Genomic DNA, 15,434 nt, shown 5'->3' on the forward strand with positions numbered 1-15,434 from the left:
CCTGCCCGCCTGCCTGCCTGCCTGCCCGCCTGCCTGCCCGCCTGCCTGCCTGCCTGCCTGCCTGCCCGCCGGGAGAGCTCGCCTTGGCCGCGACCCTGCCGGCGCTCGGCACCCCCGGGGCCGGGGGTGGGTTGGAGCGGGGCAGAGACGGCCCCCTGCAAACCCCCCCCCCCCACCGGTGTTAATTAGCGGGGAGGGGGGGGGTGATGATGATGATGATGATGGTGATGGTGGTGATGATGAGCCTAACCCTCAGCACGGCTCCCTCCGGGCGGCGCGGCCGCTCGGCCAGCCCCGGGAGGCGGCGGGGGCCGGCGGTGGTCGCGCAGCCCCGCGGAGCGGCAGGGCTGAGCTTTTGGGGGGGGGGGGGGTTGGATAGGGAGGGGGGGGTGCCCCGCCGTAGCGGCGGCCCCACCGCCAGGTATTGTTTTGCAAAGAGAGGGGGTAATATATGACAGCGCAGACATAACAAGCAGTCTGTGGCTGCCGAAATGTTTGTTGTTGCAGCGTGCCATATAACTTCTGGTGATTGTTACTTTTCCTCTGATGGAACCACGTATTTATAAGTGATTTATTTTTTATTTTGTAGCACAAACAGAAATCCATAAACTGTCGGTTCAGCGCCATTGACTCTTTGATCAGTTACTGGGCTATTTTTTTTTTCTCTCCCGTCAGTGAGGGGAGATTAAAAGCCTTTATTTTCAGCACTCTTTCTGCTGCAAAGGTACGGAGCCCAAATGAACAATAAAAGTGTACTTAAAAGGTATCCTCTTTGCTCCTTTATTCATCGGTAACGAAACTTATAGCTGCCTATGTAAGCCTCTTAATTAGCCTACTACAGCGATTTCCGAAAACATTTAGCTGCTCTATACAAAGGAAATAAACCCACATTGTCAACTCGAGAGGGCTCCAGAGTTTAAAAGGGCTCCTCTGTAACCCATTGAGATAATTATTGAAGGGTTACAACGCCTTCGTCTTTGTCAGAGGAATTGCCCTTCGCCTGTCAGCTCTGCTTTTCTGCGGGAGGAAATCACGGTATTTTACTCCTGGAGGCACTGAGATCCCAGCCTCGATTTTTAGGGAAAAGAAGTAAAAAGTTTCCTTCTAGCGGGGATGGGAGCGGAGCGGGAGGGGAACGCGGTCGTGCCCGCCGCCTGCGCGGCCGCGCAGGCGGCGGGCACGACCGCGCTCCGCTCCCGCGGAGGAAGGTCTCTCCGGTTCCTCGCTCGGGGATTTGCAAAGTTAACAAAAATACTATATGCGGGCAGGCTTGCCTCGGCCGGGAGGCGTAAAGCACGCCCGGGGTGTTAAAACCCGGCAGATCGGTGGAATGGTTTTAATTTCCATCTCTGGTATCTGATTTCCAGAACACTGGGAATTATTCTCCATTCTCACCTTTCTCCCCACCACCCCCACCACCTCCCCCGGAAAAAAAAAAAAAAAAAAGAAAAAGAAAAAATAAATCGCGAAAGGTCTCTCCGGGAAAAAAAAAAAAAAAAAAAGTTGGTTAAATCCAAAGCTAGTAAGTAGCTTTCTGTCTTTAATTGCTGTGGTGCAATGCTGATAACACGTAGTTATCATCGGAAAAGTTGACCAAGACAGGTTAAATAATTTAATAAGGAACTGCTTGTAATTATGTTATTTACAAGGTATGACAGAGGTTTGAGGAAGAAACAGAAGCTGATCTCAGGGAAATGGACGGGTTTGGGTGACCCCTGGAGCATGGAGTTTGAATTATGGAGATGGGGGGCTGAGAGGTGACTATGGACTAGAGGAGAACAAGATGACTTTTCACCTCAGCACATTTAACTTTTAAATCCAAATAAACGTCTCGCGTTACTAGATCATCGCATTATAAAAGAAAAGGACTAATCCCGGCCAGTTTCGGAGTGCCTAGGAAGAGGGCTGCCCTTTCCTCACAGAGGAAAAATATCGCCAAGAAAAGTTACGATGGGGAAAAAGTGCATTTAAAAATAAATCTGGGCAACTTGATGGGTTTTTCCCTCTCCTCTCTCCCTCGCTAAATTAATTATATCAAACATCTGTTCACATGACATTGTACTTAATGCCACACACGCTATGTAGTGATGCCAACGCTTCCTCGACCAGCAACAACACACCTTTTTCGCTTTTTAAAAGATCCTCCGGTAATAGGTATCCGAGTCACCCGCTCAGGTAAATTAAAAGTAGGTGCGGTCTACCGGTTTAATATTCCACACACCCCCCCGCCCCCGAGCAAGGGCAAAATACAAACTTGGTAACTTGCGTGTTAAGAAAAAGCGTAAACTTTCTCACCTGTTTGGTCATGGAGTCTATTAGACGAACATACAGGTCCTGCTCCGTCCTAACTCCTGGGGAGGGAAAGCAGAGACAAATTCCTATCAGGATTTCAATAGCGAACCACCCAAATTACATAATGAAAGCATGAGGTCAGGCAATTAACTGCAACGGACAGGGATCGGCACTCGCGCCAGGCTTAAAAATAAAATTAAAAAAAAAAAAAAAAAGAAAAGGCCAGAAATCACCTAATGGAAGGGTTCTCGTCCACTCCCGAACCCGGCGCTTGGGGGGCCGTGCCCCAGAGACCCCCCCCCGGGCAGGCTCGCTGCCGGCCCCACGGCCCCGGTGCCGAGGGGGGGTTTGGGCGCTGGGGCTGGCAAACCGCGCACCCCCCGCGGGCTGCCCTCGCCTTTGGGGACCCCGCTCCGCCTGGGCCGGGGCTCCGCTCTGCCCGCTCCCTGCGCTCACCCCGTCCCAGTAATTACCATTAATTCGCAAAACTGGAAAAAAGTCACTTAAAAGTGCTGTTCTGCTGGAGCAGCGATCGATCCCCTTTTTTACTTTCCACTTCAAGACCGACCGGTTAATCATGTGAAGTACCATTGACTTATTGATCGTTTATGTTTTGTTTTCCTTATATGCCAAGGAAAGAGCCGTGTTTACACGCGTGTAATTTTAATCTCAAAATCTTTATATCCTTTTCCAAAAGGCCTTGAAAAGGAAAGTAAGACTTTTCTGCGGCCCGCGGACGTTCAAAAATGAGGTAGCGAGAACTTACCATTGCTATACAATAACTGAAGTTTATAATGAATTCCATTGTTAGTTTTTTCATTGTTTGGCTCCTGCAAGTAACGATAAATAATTACATTTAGCATGAAAAATATCTCCCTCCTCCTGACGTACATTTTTCTCGTCCCTGAAGCGGCTGGGAATTAACAGTTTGCAGAAATTCAGCCCCCGGTCACTTTTGTGGAGCGCTGATGATGTCATTATCTCGGTGCAAATATGTCATGTTTAGCCGTTTTCCCCGCGTTAACGTAAGCTGGGGACGCGGCGGTAAGTTTCTTAACGCGGGGTCTATTCGGAGCGGCCGCGGGAACGGGGGGGACCCGCACGTGGTCCGGGCGCCTCGGGAGTACCGTGGGCTTGAAAATTGTCTTTCATCAATTAAATCACACCTAAACGCTTTGGGTGGGTTTGGGAGGTTGGGGTGGTTTTTGTTGGGGTTGGGGTTTTTTTTAAAAGAAAAAAAAAAAAAAAGGCATAACAGGCAGACTTACTTTCTCTTTCTCCACAAAGTCCACAAAAGCTGTTCTCTCAATCTCCACTGGCTGCCCCTGCCTGTCGTACAGAGCTAAGACGAAGTGGAAAAAATTGGATTTTCTGAGATTGGAAGGCGGCTGTTTCTCGAAATGTGCCCGAGCCAGCCCCACGCCGCTGCGGGAGAAAACAAGACAAGGCGTGGGTGAGAGCGGCCGGCGCGGCGGGAAGGGGCGCGCAGGCACCGCGGCCGCGGGGGGATGCGGGGAGCGCGGAGCGGCGCGGAGCGGAGCGGGGAGGCTGTAAGTGATACGGGGCGGGCGGGGGGGGGGGGGTGGGGGGGGGCTGGGGGGGGGATTTACGGCCGGGATGAGAAATACAGGAGGAGAAAACCGCCGGGAGAGGATTTGGCAGACGTACCTTTGGGCGGCCGTGTTAGCATCCACTACCCCAGCAGTATGCATCCATGAGCGGACGGGATTCATCCCACTGCCCAGCGGTTCTTCTTTCATGGTCGTCCCACCTCTTGGTATATTTTCCTGAATCCCAAACATTAAAACAAATTTGGGCAAAACCAGCTCCTAACCAAAAGGGGTTAAAATTGAGGGAAATGTCAGATACGGGGTGGGTTGGTTGTTGCTTGATTTTCTCTCTCTCTCTCTCTCTCTCTCCTTGGCGACTGGAATATAAGAGATGACTTTACTCCCTGTGATCAGTAGGAGAAAAGCCCAGTTCAAGTCTTGCTTCCTTCTTCAATCTGTCCTGTATTGGCACGACATAAACAATTTACTGAGTACTTCTGTGCAGCGAGTTGGATGGCGTTCCAGTTTGGTGGTTTAAAAAAAAAAAAAAAAAAGGAAAAAAAAAAGAAAGAAAAAGTGTAACTGCAGCCGGCGACACTGCGAGGTTGCTTTTTTTTTGTTGTTTTTTTGGGGAGGGGGGGTAAAAGAATAAATATTTTTGTTGTTGTTTGCAGACGCGCTCAACGTGGTGTCATCCTAGTAAAACCGCCTCGGAAAAAAAAAAAAAGCTTCAGGACACTGCTGAATCGACCACTTTCTGGCAAGGCTCTCCTGCTCCAAAAGACAAATAAACGGAGGGGGGAGAAAAAAAAAAAAAAAAAAAAAAAAAAGAAGAAGAAGGGAAAAAAAAAAAAATACTGATTACCGCGGAGGTGTTCCCGGGCACACGGGAGAACGGGGCGCGGGCCCGTGGCGTCTCACGGAATGGACGGAGGCGCGCAGAGCCCGGCCCTCCCTCCCCGAGGAGCGCGCCCTTCCCCGGGAGCCGGGCCCCCGCCACCGCGGGAGAGGTGTCGTCACTGATGACGTAGGCGGTGGGCGGAGTCGCAGCCATATATGGAGCGTGGGGTTTAGGCACTCGCCGGCGCGCTCCCGCCCGGACCCGGGTCCCCCCCCCCCCGCTTCGGGGAGGGGGGGGGGGGACGGGACACCCGGGTCCGGGCGGGAGCGCGCAGGCGATGTCCCAAATATCTTCTTCACCCTATCACCCATTCCAAACCCTGCCCCCCCCCCGACAGCCCCCCCACCCCACCCGTGGGCCGCAGGACGAGGGTGGGCAGGGAGAGGAGACCCTCGTGGAGGGTCGTGGGGTTGTTTGGGGGAGAGGAGGTTGGGGATGGACAAAGAGGAGGAGGGGGGCTGCTGCTGGCCCCCTGCGTGATCCTAGGTGTAGGAAAATAGGCGCGCACGTAAATAGATGTATTTGAAGTCCTGGTACGCGCGCACATATATATATATATCTCCGCGGCTATACGTCCGCCTTGTCCATATATATCTATATCCGCCTGGAGTGATGAGCTTTTTCCGCCCAGTGTGGGTTAGGACTTCCTTATTTTTTTATTATTTTATTTTTTTTGGAGGGGGGGTGATTGCCGAGGTCCGCGCGCTAATATTTTAATTAATCGGTGAAAATCGAAGTCCGATTTGTGTTATCAGGAGACCCCCCGGTCCTTTCTCCAAGGGGTGAGGAGAAAAAAAAAAAAAAGATGTGTTAGAAAGCAATCTATTTTGCTGGTGTTGGGGGTTAATGACTATTGCCAAAGATAAGTGAATTATCAAAGCTGTTGCTCTACCCGATCTCAAAATCCATTACATTGCTGGCCGTCTAATTAAATACGTAAGTATAATAAAATCATATTTTATGACTATTTGAGGGTAATGAGATTAGTCTTTAGAAGCGATCGCCACATATTAAAGATGCCACTGTCTATAGAATGTTAATAACCTTAAATCAAAGTGTATGGAAACTATTCATGAGAAATTAAAAGAAAATTCCTGTATTCATAATCAGCCCGGAGCTTTTGAGGTACAGTAGAGCAGATTACAAAACCAAACACTTTTATCGCGGAGGGACGAGCGAACCAAAGTTCCCAAACAATGCGGTGCTCGGGGTGGAGATGGCATTTGGTGGCACGGACACATTTAGGGACCTCGGGCGGGCGCCGGGGGCTGGGGGCTGCCGGTCCCCCCAGCACGCAAAATCCGCCCTCCTAAAAAGAAGGTAAAAATGCCCAACAACGCTATAATTGTCACGTATTTCCTAAAATGCACAGAACAATGCCGAAGTTGGTTCTTCCCTCTGCTAACGAAAGCGTAATGCTTAAAATCATTTACAGTATCTTTAATTCAGATTACACGCGCCAAGGCGATTTAAATCTGATTACCAAATTAGAAGGTTTTAAAACAAATCCTTTTAAATCTGATACTGTTGACTAAGAAGGAAAAAAAAAAAAAGTTCCATAAGCCCATCACATAAGGTAACGATCCTGCCCCAGAAAGAAAGGGAGTTTTAAACCTTTTTGACAACAAATGCAGCTGCCCCACTATTTTGGACGATATTAAGCGAAAATGAATGCAAATCTGTGTTCAGAAGCCATCTGGCCAGAAATGGGGGAATCAGCTGCTCTTCACAACAGGCTCTGAGGCTGAATCTATTTCAGCTCATTTTCTAGATCATCTGGTCCTGCACCCAAAGCGTGGAAAATACGGTCTTTATCATTCACCAACTTTATCTTTTTTTGTCACTCCGCGGCTGGCTGCGAGCTGCCGGCAGCCGGCAGCCCGCCCGGGATGCTCCCTGCCCGCTCCGCACCTCTCCGCACCTCTCCGCACCTCTCCCAGGCCGCCATCCTGCGGGGCAGCATCCCCCCCCCCCCCCTCCCCGACAAGTTCTCCCCGGTCCGGGAGGGGAGGCCGGCCCAGGGTTGGGGCTGGGGGGGGGGCGGTTGGAGAAGCGGCCCGGGCCGACCCCCCCCCCCCCAGCCCCGGCCGGGTCCCGCTCTCGGGGAGGCCGGCAGGGCCGGGGCGGGGGGGGGGGTCGTCCCGCCGCCCCGGCACCTTGCACGGGAGAGGCGGCGGGGGAGCGGGGCCCCGGCCGCGGCCCGGCGCCGGGCGGGCAGGGGGTGTGAGCGGCTGCCGGGGGCGGCCCGAGCCCTGCCGGCTCCGCGGCCCTCCTCCTCCTCCTCCTCCTCCTCCTCCTCCTCCTCCTCCTCCTCCTTCACCACCTCCTCCTCCTCCTCCGGCGCGGCGCGCCAAGTCTCCCTTTTGTGTGAATTTACGGGGTGAGGCTTCAGTGATCCCCCCGCAAATTTGCATTTAAATAGCGACATCAAGCGATTCGCGTGCCACACACCAGTGGGCTCCCAGATGTCACGGCGGAGCCGGTCAGATGGCCGCAGCCCAGCTGTCCCCGTCCCCCCAACCCCCACGACCCCCCCCCACCATCACCACTAACCCCCCCCCCCCCCCCGACCCGGCCCCGCTCCGCGGCCCCCCGCGCCCGGTGCGCCCCGCCGCCGCCGTGCCGGCACCGCCTGCCGCGGTCCGGGCGGGGAGACCTCCGCGGCCGCGATAAATCACGCCTGGGAGCCCGTCCTCCTTTCCCCCCCCCCCTCGCCTCTCGCCCCGCACCGCATAATAACACATAATCACACGCTGTACGTGGATCGCGCGGATTAAAATTGATAGCCTCATTTCCACGGCCGGTATAGGATCCTCCTAAACTTTATTATTTTTATTTATTTATTTATTTATTTTTCCTTGGGACAATCCCCTCGGGACTATTATCTTAATCATTTCACTCTTTTTTTTTCTTTCTTTTTTTTTTTTTTTTTCCTTTTCTCCCCCGTTTCACATTTCAAACCACAAAAGTTTCAAGCCCGTATTTACTTTCCCGTGAATTCCGTCGCGGACCCGTGTGGGCCGGCGGCCCACGGCCGGCCACCCCCCCCCCCCCCCCCGCCCCGGAGCGGCTCCCACCCGTAGAAACTTTCCCAGCGGAAAGTTCCGCGGGGAGAGGCGACCGGCGGCCCCGGCCCTGCCCTCCGCCAGCTCCCCGCTGCCTTTGGGGGGGCCCGGCCGGGCCCCGCGCAAGCTCGCCAAGGTGCATATTTCAATTTTATTGTTTGAAGGCGCCTTCATTGCTAACGCGCTCGCTTACAGGAGGTGTAATTTATGCCCGGTTTAACCGAAACAAATCTCCGCTAACTCTTGCTTCCTGCGCCGCAGAGCAGTGAGAAATGAGTATTTTCGGGTATTTTCAGAGGAGCGGCGGGGTGCCCAGGTACCGCGGCTCCGCTGCCGGGGCGGGGGCCGGTGGCCGGCGGCTAATTCAGGGCGTCCGTTCACGGGGAGAGGCGCGGAGGAGGGGGGGGGGGATAATTAACGCGGGGGCGCAGCACCGCGGAGGGCCCGCCCCGGCCCGGCCCGGCCCCTTGCGCGGGGCTGCGCGCAACCTGCGCCCACGGCGGCCGTGCAGAGGCCGAGCCGGGGCCCGGGAGCGGAGCGGAGCCGAGCCCAGGGCGAGGGCTGGGGGCTGCCGCCGGCGGTTTGGACCGCGCCGACCCCCTCCTCCACTGGCAAAGGGGACCTCCCCCCCCCGGGTCCCGCAAAGGGCCAAGTTTGCGGGAGGGCGCAGCGGGTTTGGACCCCCGGGCTGCTCCGGCTCCGCTCGCCGGCCTCGCCCGCCTTTCGGGATTTATTTACCCTGCCTTGGGCTGGTGTCAATATTTCAATCCGAATTCCTGAGCATCCCGGGCCCGGGGAAAAAACCGGGTGGTAAAAGCGAGCGGGGACAGCGGTGCGGTGCCAACACCCGCATCGGCCGCCCGCCCTGCGGAGCGCAGCTCGGGCGCGGGGATGCGCAGGGAGCGGCGGCCCGGCGGGTCGGCCCGCTCCGCGCTCCGCGCAGGTCACCGTGGGGCCGGCGGCCGGCTCCGCGGGGGCGGTGCTGGGCGCGGGAGGGTGGTGGTGGTGGTGGGGGGGGACGGGACAGACACGGGGACGGGACGGACACACCGTCCCTATCCCTGCCCGGGCCCTTCGAGCAGAGCCGTCGGGGCCCGGCCGCCCCGGGGCCCTTCGGCGGGCCGTACGCGCCCCTTTGCGCACCCCGCGGTCAGGCTGCGCGGTGAGGTGCTGCAGCCGCCTCCGAGTAAAGAAACTCCTTGTCGGTGCAGGGGTGTTTTACTCAAACCGGCGCTTGGCCCTGCGCTCCTTTAGGCGCGCGTTGGCGGTCCGGCGCCCCAATATTGTTAAATCAAGAATTAGCTCTTAAAAAAAAAAAAAAAAAAAAAAAAAAAAAAAGGCTTAAACTTTCCCCGTGCCCGAATGCCAGCCCCGTGCGTCCAACGAGAGCTTTTCCTCGGAAGGGAAAACTCCCCGCGGCTGCAGCCCGGCTCCCGGCTGCCCGACGGCGCGGCCCGGGCGCTGCCCTTCCCGGGGGCGGGCGGGGGGGGGGGGGGATGCCGCCCACCGCCGTTTCCCTGCTCCCTGGGGCCGGGGGGGGAGGGCGGGAGGGGTGGGGAGGAGGGTTTTTTTTTGGGGGGGGGGGACGCTGCGCAGCCGGCGGGCGGAGGGGAAGCCGCCCCCGCGGTGGGGGCGCGGGACGGGCGCGGGCGCGCAGCCGGGGCCGCGGGGAGTTGGCGGCCGGACAGGTCCTGTCGTGCGGCGAGAACAATATAAACTGACTCCAACTGAACAAACAAGGATCGATCAGATAATTTCAGATATTATAATTGGCTTTAATTAAACACACTTCGTTCTAATTAACTCTGAAATTTTAGCATGCTTTGGGACGTTGGTGTCTGATTTGATATTGTCAGTCCAGATGTCCTAATAAAATTCAATCCTCCACTCAAGACTTCAATATTCACTAAGAACAAAATGCAAATTAAATGTAAAACCTAAAGTATCGCCAAAGGTATAATCAAGAAAGGTGTCTCAAAACTTCTCACTTTTTATTACGCAGTAGTTAGAAAATGCAGATTACATCCTAACAAGACCTCTCCTGAATAATATAAACCTTAACCCTTTCGTGGTCAAGGCTGCCTCTCCCCGACGCTCTGCCCTGAAGGGCTCCGGTAGCATCCTACGCCGGCACACCGTCCCATATCCCGCGGCCCGGGGGTGGGGGCCGAGGGCTGCACGAAACGGGCGCCGGCCCGGGCGGGGAGAACCGGCGGGAGCCCCGCGGAACGGCGAGCTCCTCGCCGCCGCCGCCGCACTGGCGGAGCAAAACTTTCCGCTTTAACGAGTACTTTTCCCCCCGAGGCGGCCAGCGGTGCGGGCCCCGGCCCGGCCCCGGCATCCCCGTCTCCCCGTCCCGTCGCGGTATACGGCGGGCAAAGCCCGGGCGCGGCGCCGGTACCGGGCACCGGGCTCTGGGCATCGCGGCTCTCCTCGGCGGGAAGGTCCCCGTCCCCTCGCCCCGGAGCCTTGCCGCTGCGAGCCACAAGGGTCTTTTAAATAATTAAAGCCCCAGGAGCGGGTCGGCGATGCGCGGAGTCGCGGCGGAGCAGCCTCCCGGCCCCGGCGAGAGCCCCGGGGCGCTTGACCGGGGGAGCCCCCGAGCTGCGGCTCCCGGTCGAGCCGCAACCTTCCTCCGTTCGCAGAAGCGGGGTAAGCAGCGCTCGGAAAGCCGGGCTATTCCCACATTAAACATTTGTATGTTTTCCATGCTAATGGAGTCACTTAGAGCTGTTGCTAATTTAACTTTTTAAAAAGGCCGCAGCGTGGCGATTTGCATTTTCTTTAGGATATTGAAATGAGGAGGAAACCGCTGGGCGGTGAGGCTGCCCAGAGCGTAGCTGGGGGCCATGCAGAAATAAAAACAGCTCAAGAAAAGAAGAAAGAAAGAAACCCTCTTCTCTTCTAGACTATTAATAAGCAATTTGTCCCGCTGAAATTTACATTGCAAAGACAAACGGGTCGGGGCGCCCGGCTGCCGCCCAGCCCGGCCGGGGCCCCCGCGGGCCGCCGCCGCCCCCCCGCCCCGCTCCGCGCTTCCCCCCCCCCCCCCCCCCGGCACACTTTCCCCCCCCGCCGACGGCTCCCCCACTTTCAGCGGGAGGCGCGCAATTCCCGCGGCCGGGCGGGTGGCTCGGGCGCTTCCCCGGCTTGGAATTGCCGAGGCGTTTCCGAGCGCTCGGTGAAGAAACGCGCCCCGCTTTAGGGTCAACAACAAGTGCTGAGCTCGACGTTTCTCTCCCCAGATTCCCCCTCTCGCCGCAGAGAAGGCGTCCGCGGCTCTAGCGTGGGGACGGTGTGCCATCTACAGGACACTGCGCGGGCGGCCGCGCAACGCGCCCGCCGGCCCCCGCCGCCGGCAGAAGCGACGTGCCCGCTTCCCCCTGCCATTTTGGTTACGAAGCATCGATTATTTGTTATTTGAACTTTTAAACGCCGGATTAAAACTTTACGGGCGGCGGCGGCGGCGCCGCCTGCGATTTTTTAGGCGTTGGATTAGAAGATATGAAATGTAAAGATAACGCCATTTGATTTGTTAGTCTAACTCCGCGATTTGAGAGTTGATGTCCCCAAAGACCAGGCTAGCTTTTTCCCTTTATTTATTTTTATTAAAACATCAATCTACTCCGGAGCTGGGTGAACTCAGTTTCACCTAGAGAACATAAAATTCTCCATACCAAGGAAATAAGCACCTTTCATAAATCAACAGTATTCCTGACAGATCGATCAATTTTTGGTTGTTAATCCGAAAGGAGGAGTTTTAATTGCTTCCTGCCTTTTAGCCCGGGCACCTCGGCGCGTCGGCTCCGGCAGCGCCCGGCTTCTCCCCTTTTGTGCTCGGGAGGGGAGGGGGGGGGGGGGGAAAAGCCCCGGAGACTCGGCCCTGCCGCCCAGACCCCGCGCAGCGCAGCGCAGCGCCGGCCGCGCTCCGCCCGGGCCCGCCGGCGCGTAGCATCCCCCCCCCCCCCACACCCCCCCACACCCCCCCCCTCGCCCCGCCGCGCTACCTGCGCGCAAGCGGCCGCCGAGTCACTGCGAGGCGGGACAGCTGTGGGTGCGCAAGGGGCGCGCAGAGGCGCGCACGGCCGCGCGGTGCCCGCGCACGGCCCGTCCCAGGTAAGCGGGCGCTCCCCCCCCCCCCCCTACCCCCAGCTCCCACCCCCCCCAAACCCGCCCCGCTCCCCGCCGCCCGCCCGCCCGCCCCCCGCGCAGAGGCGCGCAGCCAGCGGACGCCGCAGGAGCGGGACCCGCGGACGCGGGCGCTTACCTTTCGCGGACTAATTAAAGCCGGGGAGAGGTTTTCCTGGGGAAAGCCCCAACCCGGGCGGAGGGCAGCGTTTATTGAGGAGGGGAACGGCGGAGGAGTGTGCGTGTGGCTCTTGCGCGCTTTAATACACTACTTACCCACCGCAGCCTCGCCGAGGCTCTGTGGGGCACGGCGGTGCGCGGAGCGCAGCAGTGCGCAAGCGCCCCCCCCGCGTTGCGCGGGCGGGAGGCGGGCGGGAGGCGCGGGGCGCCCGCGGGGGCGGAATCGGCGGCGTGGGCCCCCCCCGGGGGTGGAGTGGGGGGGGCGGGCGGACCTCGCCCCGTCCCGTCCCGTCCAGTCCCATCCCGCCGCGGTACCGCGGACATCATCCCCCCCCCCCCCCCCCCAAACCTCCGGTCTCCCCCGCCCCCCCCACCCCGGGGGCCCGGGCTGCGCCCCGTCCCGCGGAGCGGTCACCCGGAAAGTCGGGAGGCGAGAGGGCGGTCAATTCTCAGAGGTAAAACCCTTCAGAAAGGCAACAGTTTGTCCTGCGGGGCTGCAGGCTCCGGGGGTGTTCCGCGTGGGAACTTACCGCTCCTAACTTTTCGGTCACACGCAGGAGCGAAATTGCTGGAGAGACGCTGGTGACATCTTTTCAAAGTGTTTAACTGTTTTCATTTACCCACCCCAGCTCGAGCTGATGCTTACAACTCGCGCTCCTTTGTCTTATTGGGCGCGATGCTGGCAGGTACTGGGCTTCAAGAACTTCTCGGCTACGCTCATCCGTGATTTTGAGCCGCCTGTGGCTGTACTGGCAACGCGGCGTGCAAAGAATGCTACTGGCTAGAAGAGATTTTATTTTGTTTATTTCTGCTCTTCCCCTCCCTCTCCCAGTTTAGTAGAGGAACTCTTGCAGTATTGGTTCATCTTCGAGGAGGGGATAGCCGCCGTGATATTTAGCACGCTGGCCGCTACGGTGGGTACTTTCTAGCGATCCAGCACCTTTGTAAGTGATGCACAGTTACGAGATGTGAAGGTGTTTAGAAAAAAAAGTAGCGGTTTCCAGGTCAGGCAGATTCCTGCAGTGACGTGAAGCCACGGTTTAGGAACGGAGCCACATTTATAAAAAAATAAGCCCATCAGTGTTGACCTTGCTTATAAATTCAAGTAACATCCACCTTTAGGTTTGTTCTGACATCAGCCGCTTTCTGGTTTGGTTTTAATTCGTACAGAGTGGTCGCTTTTAGCAGCCGGGAGAGGAGACGGGCTGCCGGAGGCTGGGCAGGAGCCCGTCTATGTTGGTTTGGAGGACGTCAGACCCGTGCCTGGAGCGGGCGAGGGGATGCTGGCCGTGGCCAACGCTACGCCTCGCGCCGGTGTCTGTCGCAGAGCTTTCCGCTTGTCCCGGGCAGGGGCAACTCACGGGGCTGTTTCTGCTGCGTTCGCCCACGGACAAGCTCGGCTGCTTCTTACACCAGTGTAAACGCTTGGGAAAAGGCTGTCCAGATGTGCCAGAGGTGTTTAAAGTCGAGTTTAGACCTCGACAAGACAACACAACTCTGGTCGCGCTCTCCGGTGTCCCGATGCGGCACCGCTACAGGTGGAGGTGCTTCGGCTTAGCGTTTCGTGGAAGGTTTTTCACGCCTGGCCTGGGGCTTGGAGGGTGGACCTGGGGTCTGGTGACCCAGCAGGAATCACCGACGGTGGCCTTAGGAAGTCCACTGGGGGAAACCGGAGGATCTGAACGTTCATTGTTTTACAACATACGCATTGCATGGGTTGGTAAAATTCTGGGGGTTCCTTCAAGGGAAGTTTATACATCTGGAAAACTGTGAAAAACGCACAAATTTTAGCAAGTGTTCCTGACCGGAAAGAAGAAAAGGGCCTCTGTGGGCTTTGGGAAGTCAGCATGGATGAAATCAGGAGGCAGAGACACAGGGAGAGCTGGTCGTTCCAGGCCTGAGCCCTGCTGATTCTGCCTAACCCAACACCTCACCCCAAACCAAGAAACAGTCTGTTGAAAAATAGCCGTGAATTTGCTTTCATTACACAGTAACTACTTTTCGCATGGAGGCTGAGCTAGTCTTATTAAGATAGATAGGTGTTCACAAAATATTTATAAAGCAGATTCGTCGACAGCCCCACGCCGTTCCCAAGGCAGGCGGTCTGCCCTCGCGGGCGATGCCAGGCTGGCGTTTTGCTCTCCCTCAAATCTTCACCTTCAAACCCCCACACCAAGCACCGCCTTTTGTTACAGCCCACAGAAGAGCTGTGTAGTGCATAAGGCTTGAAAATTAATTGTGCCACTCTCCTTCTGTTGCGAGGAGCATCACCAATCTGCTTTTTAAAATTTAAAAAGATCATATATTTTTCACGTGCTCATTGCGCTCTTTAGAAAAGAATGCTTGATTATGCTCCAGCCTTTTAAATCAACAGCATGCATACAAACTAGTAGGTGGCTGAAGAGCGTCAGGTATTTAAAACGCTGAAATCATATTCTTTCTAAATGCTTTGGACCACCTGGACGTGATGCAGCCCCGCTGGAGTCAGAGGGCTGCTCGCAGGCTCACCATGGTCCCTTTTATTTTGACACCGTATGTATTCTTGGCATCTTTCACTCCCAGATTAAATTACGGTGCTCTGGGACTGCTGTCTAACGGCAGCTACTTAAGTTATTAGAGTAGAACTGTGACAACATCTTGGTGCTCCTTATCGCTTTATTCTTAGCTCACTTTTTAGTGCACCGCACTCTCTATCAGCAGTTTTCATTCCTCCTTCTTTAATCTTACCTCCAGCCTTCAGTGTGTTCGAATGGCTCCTTTCAGCGCTGAGGCAGTGAAACTCCCGACTCCAGCTCTGCGGGGATGCTACAGAAGTGAGCGGTGACGTTTCCCCATGGTATAAGCATGTTACCTTTGCAGTTTCACTCTTCCATCAGCCTGGGGCATCTTGTCTGCTCCCAAATCAGGGTATTCCTCACGGCAGCGCACATTTGCAGCTCTTTTTCAAGTGGACACGCTGCAACCGTGTCTCAACACGTATAAAATACACTATTAAACACTTGCAGCTCACTAAAGCAGTCTTGTACGTGGGAGGCTGAACTCAGGCACCCAAGTTCCCCCACGCTAGGTCAGCAATAGGGCTTCCAGCGAAGCGACTGCGATTGCAAGTGCGTGGTCCTGATCCGTGTGCACCTACACCTCAGAGTAAGCCCCGCTCCACTTTTCCTCCGTGCAAGGACTCAATATGCCACCAGCGTAAGGATGCAAATGCAAGGCGCACCTTTGAATGACTTTATGAAAATGCGTTTCGGATACGACCCAACAGCCCTTTATACAAGACCCAGTGCATTAGTGAAGCCATTACTTTACAGGGGGATT

At 56.4% G+C, this 15,434-nt stretch overlaps 1 protein-coding gene across 16 annotated transcripts in view; it reads right to left on the minus strand.

Moving 5' to 3' along the window:
• Positions 1 to 4,895, minus strand: part of EBF3 (EBF transcription factor 3) — a 123,072-nt gene extending 118,177 nt beyond the window's left edge. For 9 of the 16 annotated variants that reach the window (XM_052799413.1, XM_052799404.1, XM_052799408.1 and 6 more), the window contains exons 1-4: positions 3,961 to 4,895; positions 3,561 to 3,717; positions 3,059 to 3,122; positions 2,296 to 2,351 (exon numbers count right to left, since the gene is read on the minus strand). In XM_052799413.1, the coding sequence (XP_052655373.1) occupies positions 2,296 to 2,351; positions 3,059 to 3,122; positions 3,561 to 3,717; positions 3,961 to 4,094 (411 nt within the window). In that variant the 5' untranslated portion in view covers positions 4,095 to 4,895. The remainder of the gene's footprint in view (positions 1 to 2,295; positions 2,352 to 3,058; positions 3,123 to 3,560; positions 3,718 to 3,960) is intronic. The other 7 variants (XM_052799405.1, XM_052799409.1, XM_052799403.1 and 4 more) reach the window with 2 other exon arrangements.
• Positions 4,896 to 15,434: the final 10,539 nt, after the last annotated feature.

This window comes from Harpia harpyja, chromosome 10 (assembly GCF_026419915.1).
Source record: "Harpia harpyja isolate bHarHar1 chromosome 10, bHarHar1 primary haplotype, whole genome shotgun sequence".
Classification (NCBI taxonomy): domain Eukaryota; kingdom Metazoa; phylum Chordata; class Aves; order Accipitriformes; family Accipitridae; genus Harpia; species Harpia harpyja.